Source organism: Leucoraja erinacea, chromosome 20 (assembly GCF_028641065.1).
Source record: "Leucoraja erinacea ecotype New England chromosome 20, Leri_hhj_1, whole genome shotgun sequence".
NCBI lineage: Eukaryota > Metazoa > Chordata > Chondrichthyes > Rajiformes > Rajidae > Leucoraja > Leucoraja erinaceus.
Genome location: NC_073396.1, coordinates 11,531,473 through 11,557,257, shown reverse-complemented (window position 1 = coordinate 11,557,257; position 25,785 = coordinate 11,531,473). Strand labels below are relative to the sequence as shown.

Here is a 25,785-nt window from a genome sequence, read left to right as displayed (position 1 = left end):
TAAGATGGAGGTTGATGGGTTCTTGATTAGTGAGGGCATCAAGGTTATGGGGAGAAGGCAGGAGAATGCAGTTGAAAGGGAAAAATGGATCAGCCATGATCGAATGGCAGAGCAGACTCAATGGGCCGAATGGTCAACTCTGCTCGTATGTCTTGTGGCATTATGACCTGTTCCAGCTCCCCCCCACCCCTCACTACAATCAGTCTGAAGAAGATACCTGACCTGAAATGTTGCCAATCTAGTCCCGCCACTAACGCTTCCTGACCCGCTGAGTTACTCTAGCACTTCGTGTTTTGTCCAACTCTAGATCTGTCTTTAAGTGGACGAGTCACTATTCCCAACTATGATCTCTGCCGCTCCATTCACCCCACCCCCCCATAGGTTAAAGATCAAGTTGAAATGGAGTTTAGAGTTTATTCATTTACAACCTGCTTTATCAATAGAATCGCATTAAATCCCGATCTTACATAATCTGGTAAAAAGAAACAAGGCAATCAAGTCAAGTTACTATTTTAATGTCTTCAATGGTACACATGAGATGCACAATTAACAGCAGTCAACATTTTATATAAACAAAGGTCAAAGCAAGACGAGCATCTTGCAAACACCAGCAACTCATTCTATTTACAGATATTCTTTCCCTCACCCTACCACCCCACTCAATATGACCAGAGCTACCATGTTACCTCAACAACACTGCACTAATCCTATAACCCTAAAATACCTTATAGCAAAAAAAACAAAAACAAAATTCTGCTGGAATATGCTCAGTGAATGGGCGGCACAGTGGCGAAGCCTTCACTGCACTCTCTCATAGAATCACAGTCATACAGCTCAGCCCACGCCAACGCCAACCAACATGCCCCATCCACACTGGTCTCACCTGCCCACACTTGGCTTTACACCTGATAGTACCTGCCTCAACTACCTCCTCTGGCAGCTTGTTCCATATACCCACCATGTACCTCTCAGATTCCTAGCGGTGCCTCTATCACCCTCCCTAGTTCAGGAGTTCACACCTGTACCCACAATTCCAGATATGGCCTCACCAGGGAACCATATAGCGGGAGAAAAATGTCTCTTCTCTTATACTCAAATCCCCTTGTTGTAAAAACCAGCCAGCATACCATTTTCCTTCAGTCTGAAGAAGGATTTGACCTGTCATGTACACCATGTACTCCAGGAATGCTGCTGGCCCGCTGAATTACTCCAGCACTTTGCTTCTTTTGTTTGTAAACCAGCATCTGCAGTTCCTTGTTTCTATATCACTCTCCTTTTTAAATGTCATCCACCTTATCTTTGCCCATGCATCCAAACTATCTGTATCCCCTGAAACTCCTCTGGATCCTCGCAGCACACACTGCCATCCAATTTTGTATTAGCAAAAACATTTGGTTATAGTATACCACAAACCCAAATCCTTGAAATAGGACGTGAACAGTCAAGGCATCAGGGCCAATCTCCGAGCCACCTTCTGGAACGCTGTCTCCCAGCTCAAAATATCCTGTTGGTTCTTACTCCTCTGTTTTGTATCCATCAACAAATCGCCAGTACTTTAACACCAGCACTGTGTACTTTAATCTCACTATTAACCAACAATAGCGATCTTGCTTTACTGAGCTATTTGCACAAGCTGCCAAATAATTGCTCAACAAACAAATGCTCTCCTGTAGCTTCCCAACCGCTGGAATATGTCCTTCTTTCAGTCAATAATTAAACTAGGTGCCCATCCTTCATAGATGCTGGGAATCACCATTCGAACCCCACTCAGGACATTGCAAACTGTGCAGTCGTGGCAGTCACATCAGAGCCTCAGACAGGAAGGCAGAAGGTGCAGCAGAGTTGTCAGGGGTGGCGGGTGTGAGGGGGGGCTCTTTATTGTTTGCTGGTGGCTCTGAGGGTTCAGCTGGCGACTGACCCAGAGGAGTGGTCACACACGGTCTCTCGCTGGCACAGTCTCCCGGCGGAAGCTCCGATTTCTCGGTTACAGCCGGGCAGGTCAGATACGGATCATTGGCCATGGGCAAGTCCTCGGCCACTTCCCTTTTCTCTCCCCGGCACTCGTTGGCCACTTTGAGCAGGAGGTCAACCTTTGCAGGGACCAGGCCCTGGCTAGTGTCGGGATGGGCAAGGGTACAGTACTCTTCACTGTAGCTGTACCCTCCATCCTCCTCCAGTGGCACAGTGCCCAGGAAGGTGCCATGGGATGGATCGTGAATCACCGCCCAGTTCTCACACATGCCCTGCTCATCCTGGGGCATGAGAGGGAGCAGCACGGAATGATTATTGAAGTACTCTTGAAGGTGCTGGATGGGGTTGCGGATCTCAGTCTGAAGGCTACCTTTGGTGTCCAAGTCGAAGGTCGAGGTTTGGTTGATTGGGATGGGCTTCAGGTAAGAGATGTTAGAAACAGCTTCATCCCAAGGATTCAGGATGACTGTGACACCTCTGCCCTCAGGCACCTTCTTCAGCTCTTGGCATGACCCCCCAGAATTGCTACGTTGAACGCTTGCATGGTTTTTGTGGATCCATTCCTAAAAGAGAAACCAAAGGTTACTCGGCCCAGCATAGTCCTTTCCTGTTGGACTATTCCACCAGCAGCATCTCTCTGGCCCACTCTCATTAGTGCTCCCTTGCCAGCTTTGGGTATCTCGACATGCTTCCCCAACCCCACCCCATTGTCTCCTGTATCCAGACACTGTGAACGGCTCGATTGTAATCATGTATTGTCTTTCTGCTGAATAGGGTTAGCACACAACTAAAGCTTTCCACCTCGGAACATGTGACAACAAACTAAACTGAACTGCCTCCCACCACTGGAACCATCTCCACGTAACCTACCCCGACTACCCACCCACATCTGCATTAACAATAGAAATGTTTGTCAAGTAACCCTTGCATTCCCTCTCTCTCCACCATGCGATCATTGGGAGAACATACAAACTCCGTACTGACAGCACCCGTAGTCAGGATCGAAGCTGCAAGCGCTGTAAGGCAGCAACTTTACCACTGCGCCACCATGCCACCCGGATGATGTGTGCAATCTGATGGTCTGCAAGTGTGTCAGTGTACTGCATATAGTTTTACCGTTAGTGTTAAGGTGTCTTTTGTGCCATCCGCTGGTTTGCAGTGTGACAACGCACTGTGTATTGTTTAATTGCTTCACTCTCAGTGGTGTTGTGCACCCTCTGATGGTCTGCAGTATGATAGTGTGTTGTCATGGAGTCATAGAGTCTTACAGCATAGAAACAGGCACCTTCGACCCAACGGACACACCGGCTAACATGTCCCATCTACACTAGTCCCACCTACCTGCGTTTTGGCCCACATCCCTCTAAAGCTGTCCTATACATTTCCCTGTCTAAATGTTTCTTAAACTTTGCGATAATGCCTACCTCAACTACCTCCTCTGGCAGCTCGTTCCATTCATCTACCAACCTCTGCTTGAAAAAGTTACCCCTCAGATCCTTATTAAATCTCTCCCTCCCTCACCTTAAACCTATATCCTTTAGTTCTCGATTCCCCTACTCTTGGCAAGAGTCTCAGTGCATCTACCTGATTCATTCCTCTTATGATTTTGTACACCATAGATAGGATCACCCCCCAGTTTAGAGTTCAATGGTTTTGTTGGCAATGTTATGCTCGTGAAGTATGTCCTTGGCTACCCTGATGGTGGCCTCACCTGCTGCTCAGGTGTGTGCAGGGATCGCGGGGCAGTGAGTAGAAAAGCAAAGTCCAAAAGCTTTTGTTTCCCTTCGTAAACCCAGAGCCCCCTCACCAGCGCCAATGGCTGGATCAATGGCACAAGGAATTTGGCTCTTCCCTGTTCCATCAGCATGAATCCTTGGGCAATGGAGCATTGGGGAATTGAGGGAGAATAACCTTCAGTCAAGAGCATTAATGTCTGTACCTTGAAGTTTCCATTGTGCTGGCTGTAGAGAGGCTGGAAATAGGAGGCCGGGTTTGGAATATGAATCCACACTTTACCTACAACACTAGAAAGGGGCAGAAATTACAACAAGAGTCAACATCTTTGATCTACATCTTTCGGACGAGCAATCTGTCAAAGCAACTGATCGTAAAACTCACACTTTTGAATCAGAAGACTGCAAAGACAAGCCGAAGATGACCCGACAGTGCATTACTGAAGGAGGTAGAACCTGAGGAGCACTGAGGCATCAGAGGTGCTCGGTCTCAGACGAGATATTAAACCAGGGCCACATCTGTTCTTTCAGACAAATCTAAAGGTTCACAGGTCTAAAGGTCTCTGAAAGGATTAGGGAGTCAGTCTCATGCTCTGACCACAATTTAATGGTCACTTTTCATTATTAAACCAGGGGCTTTTCCTAATATCATAACATTCTGCGTGGAAATTAATAACGCACAGGAGACAAAGTTCTGGAGTAACTCAGCGAGTCAGGCAGCATCCCTGGGGAACACGGATATGTGACATTTCAGGTCGGGACTCTTCTTCGTCCCGACCCACAACATCACCTACCCATGTTCTCCAGATATGCTACCTGACCTACTGAATTACTCCAGCATTCTGTGTCCTTTGTAAACCAGCATCTGCAGTTCCTTGTTTCTAATAATGCACTAGCTGCCTCGGGTCTAGCACAAGCAGGATGAGGAACAGCTTTTTCAATAACACTATTACACTGCTGAACTCGGAGTCCCGTCGCTAGATATCTTTAGTCTCTCCCATTTGTATACAGTATTTGCCTATGTACCAGTTTTGTTATTAATCTGTCCACATTCCACACATTGTTAACCAGTACTCTTTTACTCTATTGTATGCTTATTCTGTATTTTTATTTTCTACTTCTACTATCTTGCACTATATAACCATATATAACAATTACAGCACGGAAACAGGCCATCTCGGCCCTACAAGTCCGTGCTGAACAACTTTTTTCCCTTAGTCCCACCTGCCTGCACTCATACCATAACCCTCCATTCCCTTCTCATCCATATGCCTATCCAATTTATTTTAAATGATACCAACGAACCTGCCTCCACCACTTCCACTGTAAGCACATTCCACACCGCTACCACTCTCTGAGTAAAGAAGTTCCCCCTCATGTTACCCCTAAACTTCTGTCCCTTAACTATGACTATGACCAGACGCTAAACTGCATTTCGTTGTACATATACTTGTATCTGTGCAATGACAATAAAGTTGAATTGAATTGAATTGAATTGCCTCTGTAATGCAAACATTACTTTAGATGCTGTGAAGTGCTTTGGGTGAAAAGGTTACTACATCAATGCATTGCTTTATTTCTTTAATGTAAAAATAGTTTTCAAATACTGAGGGACAGTACAGAAGCCTTGGGGGAAGAGCTTTGGTGCCGATGGGTGTTGGAACTGCAGAGACTGCTCCCCACTAAGCACAGCGCAGCGCCACAGGGAACTGCAGATGCTGGAATCCTGAGCAAAATAAACAAAGTGTTGGAGGAACTCAGGCCGGGCGGTATCTGTGGAGGGCAATGGACAGATGACATTTCGGTCTGAAGAAAGGTCCCAATCAATAGCATTGTCTGTCCATCTCCCTCCACGGAAGGTGCCTGACCCCGCTGAGTTCCTCCAGCACTTTGTTTTCTGCACAAGCTGAAGAGGACACCAACCCACCAAAATAAATGGAGTCCCAAAGAAATGTCCCACACAAGGGGCTATTGGAATATCACGTGGAGGGCAGATGCACAGCGTTGAGAAAACATATCTCCAGTTTCAGTGACACTGGGGGAAGAGTGCGGGGAGACGGGAGACTGTCTCCAGAGGCACTGGACTGTCATCTGCTCCAGTGACAGTGGGGGGGGGGGGGGGGGGAGAGAGAGAGAGTGACAGTGGGGGGGGAGAGAGTGACAGTGGGGGGGGGGGGAGAGTGACAGTGACAGTGGGGGGGGGAGAGAGTGACAGTGGGGGGGAGAGAGTGACAGTGGGGGGAGAGAGTGACAGTGGGGGGAGAGAGTGACAGTGGGGGGGGGGAGAGTGACAGTGGGGGGGGGAGAGAGAGAGGGTGAGTGACAGGGGGGGGGGAGGGGAGTGACAGGGGGGGGGAGGAGGGAGACAGGAGAGGGAAGGGAGAGAGAGCGAGGGGACAGGGGGTGGGGAGAGAGAGACCGGGGGAGAGAGAGAGGGACAGTGGGGGGGAGAGAGAGGGGAGGGGGGGAGAGGGAGAGAGGAGGAGGGGGGGAGGGGGGGAGAGAGGGACGAGAGGTGGGGAGTGAGGGGAGGAGAGAGAGCAGGGAGGGGGAGGGGAGGGGGGGAGGGGAGAAAGGAGACAGAGAGGAGGGAGTGGAGAGAGGGGAGGAGGGAGGGGAGGGAGGAGAGAGAGCGAGAGAGGGGGGAGGGAGGAGAGCTGGACAGAGAGGGAGAGGGGGAGGAGAGGAGGGGGGAGGGAGGCAGAGGGTGGGATGGGGAGAGAGAGAGGAGAGTGGGGAGAGAGGTGAGGGGGAGAGAGGAGAGGGGAGGGGGGGGAGAGAGTGGACGGGGGAGAGGTAGAGAGAAGGGGAGAGAGAGGGAGAGCAGAGAGAGGGAGGAGAGAGAAGAGAGGGAGAGAGAGAGAGGAGAGAGGAGAGAAAGGGAAGGGAGAGGGAGAGGGAGGAGGGAAGAGAGAGGAAGAGTCAGGGAGGGGGTAGAGAGGGGGGGGGGAGGAGAGGAGAGGGAGAGAGAATGAGAGGAGGGGAGAGGAGAGAGAGAGGGGGAGAGGAGAGAGAGGAGGAGAGAGAGAGGGAGGGGAGGAGGAAGGAGAGGGGACAAGGAAGGGGGAGAGGGGAGGAGAAAGGAGGAGAAGGAGAGAGAGAAAGCGGAGGAGAGAGGGAGGGGGAGAGGGGAAGAGGAAGGGGAGAGAGGGAAAGTAGGGAGGGGGAGGAGGGGAGAGGAGGAGGGAGGGTGGGGGAGAGGGAGAGAGAGGGGGGGGAGGAGGAGGAGACAGAGAGAGAGGGAAGGGGGGGGAGGAGAGAGGGAGAGGAGAGTAGAGAGAGGAGAGGGAGGGAGGGGAGAGGAGGAGGACCAGAGGAGAGGAGAAGGAAAAGGAGGTCGAGAGGAGGGGGAGAGGGAGGGGGGAGGAAAACCGGAAGAGAGAGAGAAGGGAGAGGGGAGGAGAAAGAGGGGGGAGAGAGAGAGGGAGAGGAGAGGGGGAGGGGGGAGAGAGGAGGGAGAGAGGAGGGAGAGTGCAGGAGAGAGGAGGGAGAGGGAGAGAGGGGATAGGGGGGAGGAGAGAGAAGAGGAAGGGAGGAGGGAGAGAGAGGGAGCGAGAAAGAGAGAGAGGGGGGAGAGGATAGGAGGGAGTGGGAGGAGAGGGGAGAGGGAGAGAGAGAAGAGAATTGGAGAGGGGGAGGGGAGAGGGAGAGGAGGATGGATCGGGAGAGAGAAAAGAGAAGAGGGAGGAGGAGGGCGGAGAGAGGGAGGAGAGGAGGGGGAGGAGAGAAGAGGGGACGAGGAAGAAGAGGAGGAGAGGAGAGAGGGAAAGAGAGGAGGAGGGGAGGAGAGGAGAGGGGGAGAGGGAGAGGAGAGAGCAGAAGAGGAAGGGAAGAGAGTGGAGGAGGGGGGGGAGGGAGAGAGGGAGGGAGGGGGGGGGGGAGGGAAGGGGAGAGGAAAGGAGAAGGGGAGAGAGGGGGAGGGAAGGAGAGAGGGAGGGGGAGGAGGGAGGGAGAGAAAGGAGAAGAAAAGGGGGGAGGAGAGGGATGAGGGGAGCGAGGGGGTAGAGAGAGAGAGAGGGGGGGGGGAGTGGGGGAACAAGGCGGAGAAGAGGGGGGGAGAGAGGGGGAGGGAGGGAGAGGAGAGGGAGGGGGGGGGAGAGGGGAGGGAGAGAGAGAGAAGGGGAGAGGGGAGAGGGAGAGAAAGGGAGGGGGGGAGAGATGAGAGTGGGGGGAGGGAGAGAGGGAGGAGGAGGGGGGGGGAGAGAAGGGGAGGGAGAGAGAGAGGAGGAGAGGAGAGAGAGGAGAGAGGGGGGGAGAGGGGGAGGGTGAGAGAAGGATAGGGAGAGGGTGGGGGGAGAGGGAGAGGGGAGAGAAGGATGTGGTGGGAGGAGGGGGGAGAGAGGGAGGGAGGGGGGGGAAGAGGAGAGAGAGACGGGGTGGAGGGAGAGGGGGGGGGAAGAGAGGGGGGAGGAGGAGAGGGGGGAGAGAGTGAGAGTGGGGGGGGCGAGGAGAGGAAGAGGGGAGGAGGAGAGAGAGACAGGGGAACAGAGGGGAGAGAGGGGAGGGAAGGGAGGAGGGGGAGAGAGGGAGAGAGAGAGGAGAGAGGGAGAAAGAGGGGGGGAGAGAGAAGGAGAGAAGGGGAGAGAGGGCGAGAAGGGGAGAGAGGGAGAAAGAGGGAGAGAGGGAGAGGGGGGGGGGAGAGGGGAGAAGTGAGGAGGAAAGAGGGAGGGGAGGAGGGGGAGGAAAAAAGGAGGGAGAGGGGAGGGAAGGGGGGGGAGAGGGGTGAGAGGGGGAGGATGAGAGGGGAGGGAGGGGGAGGGAATGGGGAGAAAGAGGGGGGGGGAGGAGAGGGGAGAGGGAAGGACGATGAAGAGGAGAGGGGGGGAGGAGAGAGTCACAGTGAAAGACAGGAGAGAGATGAGAGAGAGAGGAGAGAGGAGAGATGGAAAGAGAGAGGGGAGAGGAAGGGAGAGAGAGGGAGAGGGGGAAGGGGGGGGGAGAGAGAGGAGAGAGACAGAAGAGAGAGGGAGAGGATTTAGAGGGGGAGGAAAGAGAGTGACAGTGAGGGGGGAGTGAAAGGGGAATAGAAAGAGAGGACAGGAGGGGGGAAGGAACATGAATACCTAGGTTGGATGAGGGAAGGAGGGGAGAGCAGGAGGAGAAGAGAGGAGACAGTGGGTGACTGATTGAGAGAGTGAGGGGGTGAGACAGGGAGAGTGACAAAAAAGAGAGGAAAGAGAGTGAGCAGTGGGGGGGAGAGAGGGTAGGTGGAAAGAGGGGAAGAAGTGGACAAGCGGGGGGGAAAGTAAAGGAAAGCATGGGGGGACAAAACCGAGAAAGGGGAGAGGAATACAAGGGGATGGAGACAGTGATTGGAAGCTAATGAAAATTAGAGAAGGAAAGAAAAAGAGGAGGGAGAACAGAGGAAGGTGCGAGGGAAAAGATGACAAGATAGAGAAAGAGGTCGCTTGGGGGGAGAGTGGAGGAGTGAAAGTGGGGGAATATGAGAAGGGGAGGAGAGATGGTGGGGGTATGCAGAGACAGTGGTAGGGGCCGATCTAGGGTAGAGTGAAAAGAGAGGGGTTAGAGGATAGAAAGAGATCAGCCAGGAAAGGGGCCATTCGAGCCCTTCGACCCATGTTGGTCAGGCAGGAAATGAGAGCAATATATGGAGGGGAGTGATAAAGGAAGTAGGCCTGCTCGAGAGGGAAAATGGACAGTGAGAGTTGGAGGAAATAGAGACGTAAAAGGGTTTACTATGGGTAGACAGGGGGATGGGAGGAATTTGAAAAGTGGATGAATAAGGAAAATAGAGTGAAAAGGGGGGGGGGGAAAGTTCAGAAGAAAAAAAGTGGGGGGGGGAGACATGAGGTAGAGTAAAAAGGGGGGGAAGGAGAGGGGGCGGGAAAGGGGTAAGTCAAGGGTAAGGAAATGATGCACTGGGTAACATGGGAAGATCGACAGAGGGGGGGGAATAGTAAACGTGGACACAAGTCGGGATGAGGGAAGAGAGTGGCCAGGAGGAAGAACGTAGGGACAGGCACCCAAGAAGGGGGACGAGGGGGAATCGCCCAAGATGGAGGCCGTCGGATGGGCTTGAGAAAGAGTGCCCCATCCCTGGAAGGACGGAAGGCAGAGTCGCGAAAGAGTGACAGGGGGAAAGGGGGAGAAGGAGGGCCAGAGTGATGAAGAGGGAAAGGGGAGAGATCTAGAATGGGGGGTAGATCAGAGAGGGGGGAAAGGAGAGGAGAAGAGGGGGGGACCGGAGGGACTATTGGGGGGAAGTAGAAGAAGTAAGGAAGTGGGGGATAGAGAGTGGACAATAGGCCGCAGTGCAGAGATTAGGTACAGGCGGGGGGGCGGCATAGTGATGAGGTGAGTAGCGTAGATTGGGAAGGGAGCAGAGAGAGCGGTATTAAGTAGAGTATGATTCTGAAATTGTAGAAGGAGAATGCAGAGACAGATGGGGGGGAGAAGATGAAAGCGAGGAAAGTGAGGCGGGAAGAGATCAAAGGACAAAAAGCGGGGGAAGGAGTAGAGGTCAGCCGTGGGAGATCAGAGAGTGACAGTGGGGGAGGGAGAGTCACAAGTTAGAAGAGAGATTTAGTGACAGAGGAAATGTCAGAGAGCAGTAACAGCAGGCTAGGACGAGGTAGTGATAGTAGGGGGGGGAGATGGGCAAGAAAGTGGAGTAAAGTCAGTAGGGGGGATAGTGAGTGTTAGCTGTGCGAAAGGTGATAGATAGGGGGGGGGAAGTAAGATAGTGAAAGTGGGAAAAGGCAGAGAGTTACAGGGGACCTGAGGCGAGAGTACCATGGGCACGTAGAGGAGAGTGAGAATGGGTAAGACGAGAGTGACAGTGGGGGGGGGAGAGAGTGATAGTGGGGGGGTAGAGTGAGAGTGACAGTGGGGGGGATGAGAGAGGACAGTGGGGGGGGGAGGGAGAGAGTGACAGTGGGGGTGAGAGAGGAGAGAGTGACAGTGGGGGGGGAGGAGTGACGAGAGAGTGACAGTGGGGGGAGAAGTGACCGTAGAGCGTACAGTGGGGGGGAGAGAGTGACAGTGGGGGGAGAGGGCTGCAACCATTTCTGCTGTCATTGCAACTGCTACAAAGGGGATGTACTCACCGCGATGGAAGCTTGAAATAGAGTGATATGAAAATGATGGCGGCCAAGAGGAGAGGTGCAAACAACACACACAGCAGGTTGTTTTTTGTTGATGCACTGTTTGGACCTTTGAAAGAAAGAAGAGAATGAAACACAATTACTATTTCAGTGTCAGGGGTTATGGGGCGAAGGCAGGAGAATGGGGTTGAGGGGAAAGATAGATCAGCCAGGATTGAAGCACACTGTTACTGGCAGGACCATGGGAAGATGTTGCTGCAGATTGTCTATGCCCACTCCCATTAGGAGAGTCAATGCTAGTTGTGATTGACCACTACAGCAGATAATATGGGTATGCGATAATGAAGTCTACAACATCGGAAAAGACTGCAGCAGCTTCGATGGAAATCTTCGCAAGACACGGTCTACCAGTAACGTTATATTCAGTCAATGGGCATCAGTTCATTTCACAGATGTTTGCTGGCTACATGAAGATCACAGGTGTGTACCATCACCAAGTCAAACCAAAGTGGCCGCAAGCTAATGGAGAAGTGGAACGTCAGAACCAAACTCTAAAGTCGAGGAAGGGAATCTCCCAAGCAGAAGGCAAAGATTGGAAACATGGAAAATGGCTGGAGGAGTAGGCCATTCGGCCCTTTGAGCCAGCACCGCCATTTAATATGATCATGGCTGTTCATTCAAAATCAGTGCCCCATTCCTGCCTTCACCTCATATCCCTTGATTCCGTTAGCCCGAAGAGCAATATCCAACTCTCTCTTGAAAACAACCAGTGAATTGGCCTCCACAGCCTTCTGTGGCAGGGTATTCCGCAGATTCACAACTCCCTGGGTGAAAAAAGTTGCTCTTATCATATGTAGCAGCATATAGAGCTACACCGCACATCATAACTGGGAAGAGTCCGGCAGAATTGCTCTTCGGAAGGAAAATCCGCACCAAGGTACCATGGGTTAGTGACATGATAAATGACCAAGAAGTGAAATATCATTGTGCTGAAATGTAAGGGGCATCACAGCTCCATACAGACAGGAGATGAGTTTCCAGACTTTCAGATGTGATGACTGGAGATGAGTTGCCGGTGAGGAGTGAAAGTCCAAGCAAAATGGACACACCCTTCTTTCCACAGCCATACACAGTGGCGTCCAGACAAGGGAACAAGGGCAGTCCAGTCACCAGACAGAGTCACATATGATAGGAACACATCATATGTGGAAAAGTATCGCCTGTTGTGATAATCCAGGGATGATGCAGACTGAAGTTGAGACTGTGACGGATCAGACCAGTGACTACTAAATTGATGAGCCAAGAAGGCACGCGTTTGTGGTGGAGTCCAGGCGAAACCAGAACCAAGATGAACTGGTGGAGCAGGACATGAGAGGTCAGAATCCAGTGCCAGCGCAGACGGAAGCAGTGGCCAGATCAAAGCGTCAGAGATCACCCAAGAGATACAAGGATTATGCAATGTGTTGACACGTGAAAGTGATGCATTATCAATAGAACGAATGCTGTATCAGAAATGGTGTAGGAATGTTCAGTCTACAATATGATTGGGGGATAAGGGAGGGATGTCACAGTTAGACGTATTGAAATGTATCACGTGTTACTCTGTCAGAGATGTCGAGTTATGCTTGTAATAAGGCTCGTACGACGACGTAAACAGAGTATACCTTTAATCTGTACAATAACAGCAGCAACTGCAACAGCCTCGTGTAAGCCCAGGCCTCTCTCTAACTGCCCACACCCTGGGTTCCAGTCACATCAGGTTACTGGAGCCTGGCTTCTGGCAGGGTCCTAGTGCCCCTCTGCTCAGCCTTACACTATTATTGCATAATACCACAAGAGAGGTCAGAGGGTGGCGGGAAATAACTGATGGACAAATAAAACGCCCGTTTGTACTCAGTGTTTAGTTTACATTATAGCGCGGGAAGGGAAACACACACACCGGTCTGGGACAAGCGATTTTTACATTAATAACACTAGCCCCACACCTACAAACTTGGGACAATTTCTACATTAATATCAGCCAAGTACCTACAAACCTGCAAAACCTTTGGAGTGTGGGAGAAACCGAAGATCTCGGAGAAAAACCACGTAGGTCACGAGGAGAACGTACAAACACCGTACAGACAGAACCTGGGTCTTTGGCGTTGTAAGGCAGCAAATCTACCGCTGTGCCACCCTGCATTGTTGAATGTGTATTTATTTTAATCAGATCAGGGCGAGAAACTGACAAAGACCACATCAGAACTCTGGGATTCACTGTGAAGGATGTCCATCCATGGATACTGTGTGAAGCTCAGCGAGTGTGGAAACAACCTGCCACAACTCCGAACTGCGTTTGGCAAGGACTTTATTTAAACATTTCTAAAATAAATTCCAGATTATAAATTTCTGTTATCAAATCCCAATTTCAACAGTCACTGATCTTCACATGATCTTGTCCCATCAAACGCTCCCAGAGGAGTTGGGGCAATTAGTAATAAGCAGAATTTATTTAGTGAAATATGGTTATTAGATATTCTATTACAAGCCTACAGGGCCTACAGTACTTATGGGGCTTATCTTGAGTCACTGTTTCAATCTTTGGCAGATGCCATTTTGTTGATCTCAGTTCCGGATGTCTTTAATGAAAAAAATAACTTACTTAAGGGACAAAATGCAACCTCTACTCTTTGTAAATTAAAATATAACATGCTGGCAATAAGGAAAATTGTTCTTGAAGTCTTGTAGGACCAAAGAAAAAATCTTTTTCAAATAGAAAAATTCAAGTCGAACAAATATCTGCTTTAAAAAAAACAAAAACTCTTAAGGGATTGCAAAAGGTTGGAACAATCAACTCAGTGGCTGTGTTTGGTGGACAAACTCAGACGTGAGAGGAAGATTGCAGATCACTATCAAATGTCTTTGTCATCATGAGCATATCAGTGGTGAATATAAACTGATCTATTCTAATTGGGTCAGCGGTAGTTTCCGTGCATAAGAAACCCACTGAACATGCAGAAACACAATAATAGAAAATTAAAGAATTGGTGGATTTATTAATGAATCACTTCAACCCAAAACCAAGGGAGATTGTGCAAAGCATTAAGTTTGATTCATGGTTAAGGTAGCCTAACAAAATAGTGAAGAGATACAAAAAAGGGTGGAAGCAGAATCAATACACAACTGATATTATTAATGTACGACTGATATACATGAAATGTTATTATTATGATATGTGCTTGCTTCGAATAAAAATATATATACAGTATTAAAAAAAATTTTTAAAAGCTGGAATAACTCAGCAGGTCAGTGAAGGAACGGGAGACATTGAGAGTCAAGACCCTTCTTCAGACTGATCAATTCCAAATTTCAAATCCTCTGAAAGCTGGCAAAGATTTGACAGGAGTCTCATCAATCCCACCCTTAGGACCTTCTGCAGCTGAACTTTGGGGGGCAGAGTGTGGTGGAGACGCCCCTCAAACAAGGGAAGGGGTATCACTCCAGGGGGTAAATGAGTGGCAAGGGTGCCGGGTATAACTGTGGTTTTTGGGAACACTATCATATATAACAGATATAGGATAAAGGGAATAACTTAATAAAGTCCAATTAAAGATAGTCCAAAGGTCTCCAATGATGTATTTAGAAACATAGAAAATAGGTGCAGGAGTAGGCCATTCGGCCCTTCGAGCCTGCACCGCCATTCAATATGATCATGGCTGATCATCCAACTCAGTATCCCGTACCTGCCTTCTCTCCATACCCACTGATCCCTTTAGCCACAAGGGCCACATCTAACTCCCTCTTAAATATAGCCAATGAACTGGCCTCAACTACTTTCTGTGGCAGAGAGTTCCAGAGATTCACCACTGTGTGAAAAATGTTTTTCTCTTGGTCCCCTTGCCTAAAGGATTGAACCCCACTTCCAACACAATCTACCACTTAAGCCTGTCCAAAGACCCCCTTGTCTCTGGTTGGAATGATTCAGATTCAATTCAGATTTTTAACCATATTAATTATCATTGTCAATGTACAGTACAGAGACAATGAAATGCAGGCATCTCCCTGGAAGAGCGACCTAGCAAACGATTTGAATAAATAACAAATTTCTTCCTGCAGTCTAGCCTGTCCCAACCCCCCACCTTCTTGAAGAATTTGGTTAAATGTCCAATGTCCTGCTCTATCCATGGTCATTCCACACACCGTGAGAGAAGATGTCCCCCCTAAACCTTCTGTTCAGTTCTCTTTTGTGAAACTAGGCAAGATTCTAGTCTTCGGTTTAAATTGTCTATGTACCAGAATTGTACATCTGCAGCTCCTTCCTACACAAAGACAAGGGAAATGCGTGGGAACTGACCCTTCAGTCCGCGGCAACCAGCAATCGCCCCGTACACTATCAATATCCTACACACAATGGACAATTTACAATTTTTACTGAAACCAATTAGCCTACAAACCGGTACGTCTTTGGGGTGTGGGAGGAAACCGGAACACCCGGAGAAAACCTACGTGGTCACAGGGAGAACGTACAAACTCCATACAGACAGCAGCCGTAGCCAGGATTGAACCCGGGTCTCTGGCGCTGCAAGGCAGCAACTCTACCGCTGTGCCAAGAGAGAGAGAGAGAGTTACTATGTCATGGGGAGATACAGGACTGCGAGGCATTAGTGTCAACATAATATTTCAAAGCATTCAAGTAACGATACACTTACCAGGACCTGTACTCCATGTTATTTCTGCACTCCACTTGCTCCATGGACCCCGAGCAAAAGGAGTCTGTACAGGTCTTACACGGACACGTCCTCTATAGTGGGAGTCTGGCTCCAAATCAATTTTCCTAATGGCCAGATGTCGGATATCATTCAGCCGACTTTCCATCTTCACATCCTGCAGGGAATGTAAAGGATGTAAATCACAGTGTGGGACAGAGAACAACCTGGACGGTTACAGTCACCACTGGAAGGTTTACTTGTGGCGTTGCAAATTGTTATGGATGGGCAGTGTATGTGTATGTGCATGTGCATGTGCATGTGCGTGCGTGTGCGTGTGCGTGTGTGTAAGGCCAAACAAAGGTTTGATGTGAAGGAAGGAACTGCAGATGCCGATTTAAACTGAAGATAGACACTAAAAGCCGAGTAACTCAGCGGGACAACCCAGTGGTATGAATATTGATTTCTCTAACTCCCTGTAACCCTTGCATCCCCTCTCTCTCCCCATCTCACACCCACCCAAGTCGTACCAGCTTCAAAGTCGTCTTGTTGAGTCTCATTGTCTGTACTCGTTTTCACCTAGCTCACAGCTAACAACAGCCTGTTCCTTTATCATCGTTACTCTTTTGCATATCTTTAATTAATCTATATTACTAAAAGTCTGATCTTGACCACTTCCTGTTGTTCTGTATATTGATTTTTGACATAACGCTGCCACTTACGGCTGTGATTTTTGGCCATCTTACTCCGCTGTGCTGACCAAGAGGATTTTTCCCATCGATGAAAAATAAAAGAGTTATTAGTGTTTTAAAAAAATGTTGAGATTCTCTCTCCTGAAGGCCACGCCCCTTCCGGAGGGACTATAAAACCAGGAAGTGTTGAGTGCCTCAGTCAGTCTCTGCAAGATGGAGGAGTGAGAGGGTCACGTCTCTCAAGTCTGAACTGTGAATAACACTGAACACATTTCTACTAAACTGTGAATATGGTTTTACTGACCTTGAGTGCCCTTAATGTGCTTTGAAAATGAAATGTGGTTGGTTTGAAATAAAGCACAGCAAATGGTTGTTGGTGGTGGTTGGTTTGAAATAAAGCACGATTAAAAGTCTAAACTTCCTGTTTGCACTGTATATTGATTTTAGATAAAATGCTACCACTGTGATTTTTGGCCATTTTGCTCAGTCGCCCTCCGCTCATTAGGTGCAGAGGATTCTTCCCTTCAATGAAAAATAAAAGTGCTATTAGTGTTTAAAAAATGTTGAGAATCTCTCTCCTGTCAATCATGCCATGAAGGCCACGCCCCTTCCAGTGAGAGGGGGAGGGATTATAAAACCCGGTAGTGCGGGTGTGGCTCAGTCTCTGCAAGATGGGGGGAGGGAGAGTCACGACTCTGTCTGAGCTGTGAATCAACTGAATACCTACTGAACTGTGAGTGTGGTGTTTTGTGCGGTTTTATGGTGGATTCACCCTGCTTGAAATGGTACGAAACTGCATTTGAATGTGGTGGTCTTGCACCCAGCATGAAATGGTATGAAACTGCATTTGAATTTGGTGGCCTTGCACTCTGGTTGAAGTGGTATGAAACTGCATTTGAGTTTGGTGGCCTTGCACCCTGCTTGAAGTGGTAGGACACTGCCATTGAATTTGCTTGCCTTGCAAACTGCACTTGAGTTTGGTGGCCTTGCACCCTGCTTGAAATGGAATTTCAAGGAATAGCCGCGAGTCAACTGCCAGCCAACCAGCTGTGAGTGAGCTGCCAACACATCAGGCTCGATTGACTGAGCTGCCACCCCAAGAATCCATTTGTCCCACAATGTCCATTCTAGCCCTCGGGAAACCAGTCCCTTCAGCCCACAACACCCATACTGGCGCTTCAGAAAGCGCCCCCCCCTCCCCCCCCACTGGCCACCAATATTGGAATTGGTGGAGAGGTGGAATATTGCGTTGGGGGACCAGCCCTCCCGTTTGAACATGGGACCCAATGGGTCCCACTTAGTCTAGTTTGTTCTACATCTCTCTACATCACCGTCTCGATCTCTCGTTTCCCCTTCCCCCGACTCTCAGTCTGACGAAGGGTCTCGACCATGAAACATCACCTATTCCATTTCTCAAGAGATGTTGCCTGACCCGCTGAGTTACTCCGGCCTTTTGTGTCTATCCAAAGTTTTGATGGGTGTTGATCCAAATGTAGGAAATGGTATAAAAAGTGCCAACTGGAATTTGTTGGAAGTCACTGTGAAGTACAGTGGTGAATTCTGGTTACGATAAAAATCGGCAGTAATTATGTTACTGTTTTCGGAGTGAATTTCAGTGCAAATTCTACTGAAATGCAAGTGTACACAACATGAATCCACTTGGAGCACAGTGCAGTCAGAAGGTCAAAGGTAATTGGTCATGGAAGTTGTGAGATCGCTTTGTGGGTTGGAGATTATTGAAGTTTCTTACCACTTCAAGCAGGGTGCAAGGCCACCAAACTCAAGTGCAGTTTCATACCACTTCAAGCAGGGTGCAAGGCCACCAAATTCAAGTGCAATTTCATGCCACTTCAAGCAGGGTGCAAGGCCACCAAATTCAAGTGCAGTTTCATACCACTTGAATTCCTGGGGTCCTTTCAATACCCCGTGAATGAATAACAGAGAAGGGTCACCAACCTCTTTCGTCTCTTTGCTCCAGTACTCCAGTTCATATTGCACCATCTGGTTCAGATAGCGCGATTTAAACTGCCACGTGATATTAACATTCTGTGCGGTGGGATTGTTCGTCACGGACAGGTGGAGAGGGGCTTTCAGCTGGACTGAAAGATAGAAGCATTTCAGAGTTAAACAGAGGTACGGAGTGTTGCCACAAATATTTACATTCAGAGTTAAATTAGAGATACAGCGTGGAAATAGGCCCTCAGGCCCACCGAGCCTGTGCCGACCAACGATCCCCGCACAGTAACACTATCCCACACACACTAGGGACAACTTACAATTTTACCAAGCCAATTAGCCTACAAACCCGAGTGTCTTTGGAATGTGGAAGGAAACCAGAGCACCCGGAGAAAAACCCACGCAGGCCACGGAGAGAACGTACAAACTCCAATGGAGAAAATTGGAGAGAATCTATATATTTCTGATGCAATTGTGGATACAATTGGAAACACAGAGGGGTTCAAATCTTCCCATTTCAATCAAAACCTTTAGCAGTATTATACACTTCCACATCAAACACAATGCAACCAGTGAGCAAAACTATTCTCTGCTCTTATCAGAACCAGCACTCCTTCATCAAAGGGGCCAGGATCTGTTAGATTCAGTTTAGTGTATTGTCGTGTGTACCGAGGTACAGTGAAAAGCTTTCGTTGTGTGCTAACCAGCCAGTGGAAAGACAATACATGATTACAATCGAGCCATTCGCAGTGTACAGATACATAAGGGAATAACATTTAGTGATCATAGTCAACGTTAAAGCAAGGGCTGCACAAAGAAAGTTCTCCTCATGGCCCACCCTAGTGTCCACAGCATTTGGACTGCCCTGAGACCCATAATCGTGAAGAGTCTCGTGGTTTCAGGTCATCGGGACAGCAGCCCAGTTGTCGGAGGTTATGGGGAGAAGGCAGGAGAATGGGGTTAGGAGGGAGAGATAGATCAGCCATGATTGAATGGTGGAGTAGACTTGATGGGCCGAATGGCGTAATTCTGCCCAAATCACATTTACGAATGAATGAAATTTACACTTACTGTTATAACAAGGTCTGTAGTTATTGACAGTAACATCTTTAGCCTGGCTGCTTGATTTAAGAATTAGAGTGAATTTGTGAAATAATGAAGTGTGTAACCTCATTGTACAAAAGTAAGTATAATAATCTGCCCCCTCCACTGTAGGCGACAGCCTCGTCAGCGTGCAGTTCTGCCAGACATCGTTTTTCCTTTTAGGAAAAGGAAGATAATTAGTTTACACAATATGGACGAGAGCTATTTAGGGCTGTCCACCCCTTAATGTTTAGTCTAGTTAGAGATAGAGTGCGGAAACGGGCCCTTCGGCCCACCGAGTCCGCATCGACCAGCAATCCCCACACACTAACACTATCCAACACACACACACTACGAACAGTTCTTTACATTTATACCAAGCCAATTAATCTATAAACCTGCACGTCTTTGGAGTGTGGGAGAAAACCAAAGATCTCGGGAGACAACCCACGCAGGTCATGGGGAGAATGCACAAACTCCCACAGTCAGGATTGAACCTGGGTCTCTGGCACTGTAAGGCAGTAGACCTACCCCAGTGCCACTGTACCGTCATATTGTGTGGCTCTTGATTTTTTTATGGCCCCTCTGTCAGGCCCCTTCAGTCTTTACCGGTCTTGGCTGAGGTGGGACTCCAGACTGCCCTCCTTTTCCTTCTGATGTCCACTCAACAACAATGATAAAATGGTGTTGGGCAGAGTCACCAAGCCCCCATGCAGCAAGGGGTCAGACTCATCCCAGGGTGGTGGACCTGTGGAATTGTTTGCCACAGAAGGCTGTGGAGACCAAGTCAGTGGATATTTTTAAGGCAGAGATATATAGATTCTTCATCAGTATGGGGGTCAGAGGTTATGGGGTGTAGGCAGGAGGATGGGGTTAGGGGGGAGAGATAGATCAGCCATGATTGAATGGCAAAGTAGACTTGATGGGCCAATTGGCCTAATTCTGCTCCTATCACTTATGATGTTATGATCTAATAAACTGACGTAGCCTGCAGGCTCTGCATTAATATTTGATGGCGAGGAAGAGGGTTCAGTAACAAGATTGAACTCAAGAGCTCACTGTGGAGGGGAACTGCAAAATGAACCCAGATCACAGGGTTAACTAAAGAATAAAGGTCCCTCTAAACCGCCCCATTAAGCTTTACCAGGGCACACACACAGCATGTGGTACATGTGGAGTGCAGTGGCAACACAGGTAGGGCAGGTTCAGCATGGGTTTGGTGCAGAGAGATGAGTCTAGAGTTACCTTCTTATAGTGAGTTATAGCACTTTAACTACAATACAGAGTAAAACTCCCTCTGGACCAGGGGTTCCCAACCTATTTCATCCCGTTTACCCCCGGCAACTTTAATAGCACATAACAATGTCATTTCACTTATTCATGAACAACTAAAGATGAACAGATACCAGAACCAAACACAGTCAGTCAATGAGAAAAAAGATGTACAAATCCCAGAATCAACAAATTTACCCCCTGGGCAAGCTGGTAATTCACCCCAGGTTGGGAACCCTTGCTGTAGACAAACATTCACAGAGGTGTTCCAACACAAGTCAGTTTAAGAATAAATCTCCCAATACAAAGGTCCTTCAATTATTCCCGAGGCAAAGAAGGCATAGATTAAATTTAGAGTTAAAACCTCTCTTTTTGCACATTCCATCAAACACACCCAAACCGTCCGTTTTCACAGAGTTAATTTTACCCGCCAAGTGTGTAAAACCACCAGCTGTCAGCTTTTCAAAACTGAATATTTGCAACAGGACGCAAAATGTAATTTAAAATTCAATTCACAATGAACATAGTCGGGGCTCTGAGATGACATTCTGTTTCGCAATACTGGAACTAGGTATATGGATTCCCCCATAGTCAGTGGAAATTGCTTACCAATAGACTTGCAGACTAACATGGCTGTTGTTGCTTGTGTCTTTCCAAGTGCAATCCATTGTTTCTTCGAAGTCAACAAGGCAGTTCAGATTACCTACAATTAAAAAAAATGTTCACAATGAGATACACTGAAGCAGTTTGTCTGTTGCATTAAATGAATTACTTAATCAAAAGGATCTGAACTTTCCAACAAAGATAGACATAAGGTGTTGAAGTAACTCAGTGGGTCAGGCAGCATTTTTTCCCCCCATTTTGTGTTTATTCTTGGTATAAACCAGCGTCCGCAGTTATTTGTTTCTACTTGTCTCTCCATCACTCACTCCCATCTATTGAAATGTCCGGTCCCCACCAAATCGGTTTCAAAGTTCAATTGCAAGTCCCCAGGTCTCTGACTGTTGCAGTTATCAGTAGTGTTCTTATTATCAGTAAGGTTCAACAATTAAAGAACCTACTTCACATTTTTAAAGTAGCAAATGTGATGAGATTTGGGAATTCGCTGCTGGAAGAAATCGATGGGAATGAAAATCCCAGCAGTTCTACATTGGCTGGATGAGCTGCTGGAACAACTTAATGCCAAAGAAGTTTTGTTTTTAGTTCAGTTTAGAGATGCAGCGCGGAAGCAGGCCCTTCGGCCCACTGGGTCCGGACCAACCAACGATCCCCGCATATTAACACTATCCTATCAACACACACTAGGGACAATTTTTACATTTACCAAGCCAATTTACCTACAAGCCTGTACGTCTTTGGAGTGTCGGAGGAAACTGAAGATCTGGGAGAAAACCACGGGGTGAACGTACAAACTCTGTCTAGACAGCACCCGTAGTCAGGATCGAACCCAGGTCTCTGGCGCTGCATTCGCTGAAAGGCAGCAACTCTACCGCTGCGCCACCGTGCCACCCTAGGTAGTGAATCCGATCTGGATTCAGGGACACCTGACACACTACAAAAAATGCAAAACAACACCTCCCCTGACTAACCCACCCCGTCCCCCCATGAACCATGATTGAATCTTGAGGATCTCCATCAATGTGTTCATGTACTGGTGACCATACTTCAGTAGGAGCCAAGATAAGTCAGGAAGTCATGTTTCATAGAAACATAGAAAATAGGTGCAGGAGTAGGTCATTCGGCCCTTCGAGCCTGCACCACCATTCGATATGATCATGGCTGATCAACCAACTCAGTATCCCATCCCTGCCTTCTCTCCATACCCCCTGATCCCTTTAGCCACAAGGGCCACATCTAACTCCCTCTTAAATATAGCCAATGAACTGGCCTCAACTACCTTCTGTGGCAGAGAATTCCACACATTCACCACTCTCTGTGTAAAAAATGATTTTCTCATCTCGGTCCTAAAAGACTTCCCTCTTATCCTTAAACTGTGACCCCTAGTTCTGGACTTCCCCAACATCGGGAATAATATTCCTGCATCTAGCCTGTCCAACCCCTTAAGAATTTTGTAAGTTTCTATAAGATCCCCCCTCAATCTTCTGAATTCCAGCGTGTACAAGCCGAGTCTATCCAGTCTTTCTTCATATGAAAGTCCTGCCATCCCAGGAATCAGTCTGGTGAACCTTCTCTGTACTCCCTCTATGGCAAGAATGTCTTTCCTCAGATTAGGAGACCAAAACTGTACGCAATACTCCAGGTGTGGTCTCACCAAGACCCTGTACAACTGCAGTAGAACCTCCCTGCTCTTATACTCAAATCCTTTTGCTATGAATGCTAACTCAAATCCTTTTGCTATGAATGCTATAAATTTGCTTTCTTCACTGCCTGCTGCACCTGCATTCCTAGTTTCAATGACTGGTGTACCATGACACCCAGGTCTCGTTGCATCTCCCCTTTTCCTAATCGGTCACCATTCAGATAATAGTCTACTTTCCTGTTTTTGCCACCAAAGTGGATAACCTCACATTTATCCACATTATATTGCATCTGCCATGCATTTGCCCACTCACCCAGCCTATCCAAGTCACCTTGCAGCCTCCTAGCATCCTCCTCACAGCTAACACTGCCCCCCAGCTTCGTGTCATCCGCAAACTTGGAGATGTTGCATTCAATTCCCTCATCCAGATCATTAATATATATTGTAAATAGCTGGGGTCCCAGCACTGAGCCTTGCGGTGCCCCACTAGTCACTGCCTGCCATTCTGAAAAGGACCCGTTTACTCCTACTCTTTGCTTTCTGTCTGCCAGCCAGTTCTCTATTAACATCAATACTGAACCCCCAATACCAGCTTCCCAAAACTTTAGTTAGGCCACATTTCTGGATTTTTGTGAGCAGTTCTGATCATCCATTACAGGAAGGATGCATAAGCTTTGGAGAGGGTGCGGAGGAGGTTTACCAGAATGCTGCTTGGCTTGTGTTTAAGAAGGAACTGCAGATGCTGGAAAATCAAAGGTACACAAAAAAGCTGGAGAAACTCAGCGGGTGCAGCAGCATCTATGGAGGGAAGGAAATAGGCAACGTTTCGGGCCGAAACCCTTCTTCAGAATTGGCTTGGCTTGGCTTGGTTGGCTTGGCTTGGCTTGGCTTGCTGCTTGGCTTGGGTGGGTGGCGCTGTACAATGTCTGCCTCGCCAACAGTCTGTCTCGTCACTTTCTCTCCTTGTTGTTTTTTTAGTCTGTTGTTAAACTCCCCTGACATCAGTCTGAAGAAGGGTCTCGGCCCCAAACGTCACCCATTCCTTCTCTCCTATGATGCTCCCTGTCCTGCTGAATTACTCCAGCATTTTCTGTCTATCAGGGATTAGTTTAATTTGACATCATGTTCAGCATGGACGTGGTGGGCTGAAGGTGGGCGTTTGCTATGTCGCTCTTCGCTCTTCAAGGGAGATGCTAAATGCATTTCGTTGTCTCTGTACTGTACACTGACAATGACAATTAAAATTGAATCTGAATCTGAATCTGAATCTGAATCTGAATCTGAATCTGAAGAGCCTGTTCCTGCGCTGTGCTGCTCTTTGCGTGTTGAGGTAGTGGATAATTGCTGTGGTTCTTTCTCCCTAATCAATATTAGGGCACGGTAGGAGAGAACGTATCTGTGAAGATGTCCCTAACTAGCTTGCACAGGAACTTCTAAAGAAACATTGGCATCAAAAATGTCATTAGGGGAGACTAGAAGCAATGTGGATTAGAAAAAAACTGGAAGGGAAGCAGCGTAATTGTATTGATTCTGATCAGCCCCAAATACTGGATCAATCGCCCTCTTCACACCTTTCCCCCATGTACTGTCATGTACGCTTACCTCTACCGATTATTCCATTATTGAACTTGAACATTTTCTGTGCATTACTTCAGATTGCATTACAATCTTGTACCCTTCTGCCATTTTGATTAAATTGCTGTGTCTATCATTACTGCATGTGTAACTGTGTGATCTGCGAGCTTCATGCGAACAAGGAATTTTATTGCATACGAACAATAAACTAATTTGAAAGCCTACTTGAGTTCTGAGCTTTGGCGATGAGACACAGGAAGGGGAGCAAGATGAACGTCATGCTGCTGCTTGCCATGGCTGCAACAAACCTGTTGGACAAAATGAACAGCGATTAGTAAATGCAAGAGCTCCACTTCCAAACTGGCTCTAAATGAACGAGCAACGAAAGTCTTACTCCGACGCACCACAGATCTTCCGATAGCAGTGTCACACGGGGATCAGACATCACATGTTTTACAACATTGCCACGATGTGCATATTACACAATGTACCTCTTCCAGGAATAATTGTCGGGTCATATGTAGCAGGAACTTTACTCTGTATCTAACCGTTGCTGAATCATCCCCGAGTACAGTTGATGATAGATACAGTGTAGAGGAAGCTTTACATTGCTGATCATTTCTTCTACATCTACTTCCGTGGCTTTCGATCCTCTGAGACAACTGGTGGGAAAATATTACTATATAATATAATATTATTGTATTGTATCTAACTCTTGCTGAACCTGTCCCTTATGCCCCTGTCCCACTTAGGAAACCTGAACGGAAACCTCTGGAGACTTTGCGCCCCACCCAAGGTTTCCGTGCGGTTCCCGGAGGTTGCAGGTGGTTGCCGGAGGTTGCAGGTAGTGGAAGCAGGTAGGGAGACTGACAAAAACCTCCGGGAACCTCCGGGAACCGCACGGAAACCTTGGGTGAGGCGCAAAGTCTCCAGAGGTTTCCGTTCAGGTTTCCTAAGTGGGACAGGGGCATAAGGGTACCAATAGCGTAGAAAGGCTTTCATTCAGTTTTTAACCCTTATTGCGCTCACTATGAAAGAGCTTGCCCATACATTGTAGAGAGAACTGCATCACTCAGTATCTACCCCACATTGCACCCACCCTGAGAGATTCTGGACTTGACAGCAGCTTAGTAAACTTCATTTGCAAACACAATTCCATTCGCAAAGACACGCCCACCCCCATGCAGTTATATGGCACCAAATCGACTGAGCGCTGTACTTTGAAAACAAATAGCAATCAATAAGGATCAGAGAACAACTAAAATCTGGTAATCATTTACAGCCTTGAGTTTCAGAACTGAGCTGCCAGCCGGTGCTGCCAAGGTAATGCTCAGATCAAAGATTAGTCTGAATGGACTGGAGTTTGCCTGATTAACATTCTGGCAAGAAAGAGGATAGTAAACAGACTTATCTCTGTGGCATTTCATGATATAAAAATATGTTGTCACCTCCATATATTCGTCCAGGAATGTGCTTCTAATTTAAAATGGTAGG

The 25,785-nt window shown here is 48.1% G+C and overlaps 1 protein-coding gene across 1 annotated transcript; it reads right to left on the bottom strand.

Annotated features, from left to right (window-relative positions):
* Positions 1–501: 501 nt before the first annotated feature.
* On the bottom strand, positions 502–24,892 carry LOC129706786 (uncharacterized). The gene is made up of 7 exons (XM_055651271.1): positions 24,517–24,892; positions 19,173–21,159; positions 18,102–18,244; positions 15,457–15,631; positions 10,772–10,877; positions 3,911–3,995; positions 502–2,534 (listed from the first exon to the last, which is right to left on the bottom strand). Exons 2-7 carry the CDS (start codon positions 19,273–19,275, stop codon positions 1,800–1,802), a joined length of 1,347 nt encoding a protein of 448 aa, XP_055507246.1. The 5' UTR covers positions 19,276–21,159; positions 24,517–24,892; the 3' UTR covers positions 502–1,799.
* Between the last annotated feature and the right edge of the window lie 893 nt (positions 24,893–25,785).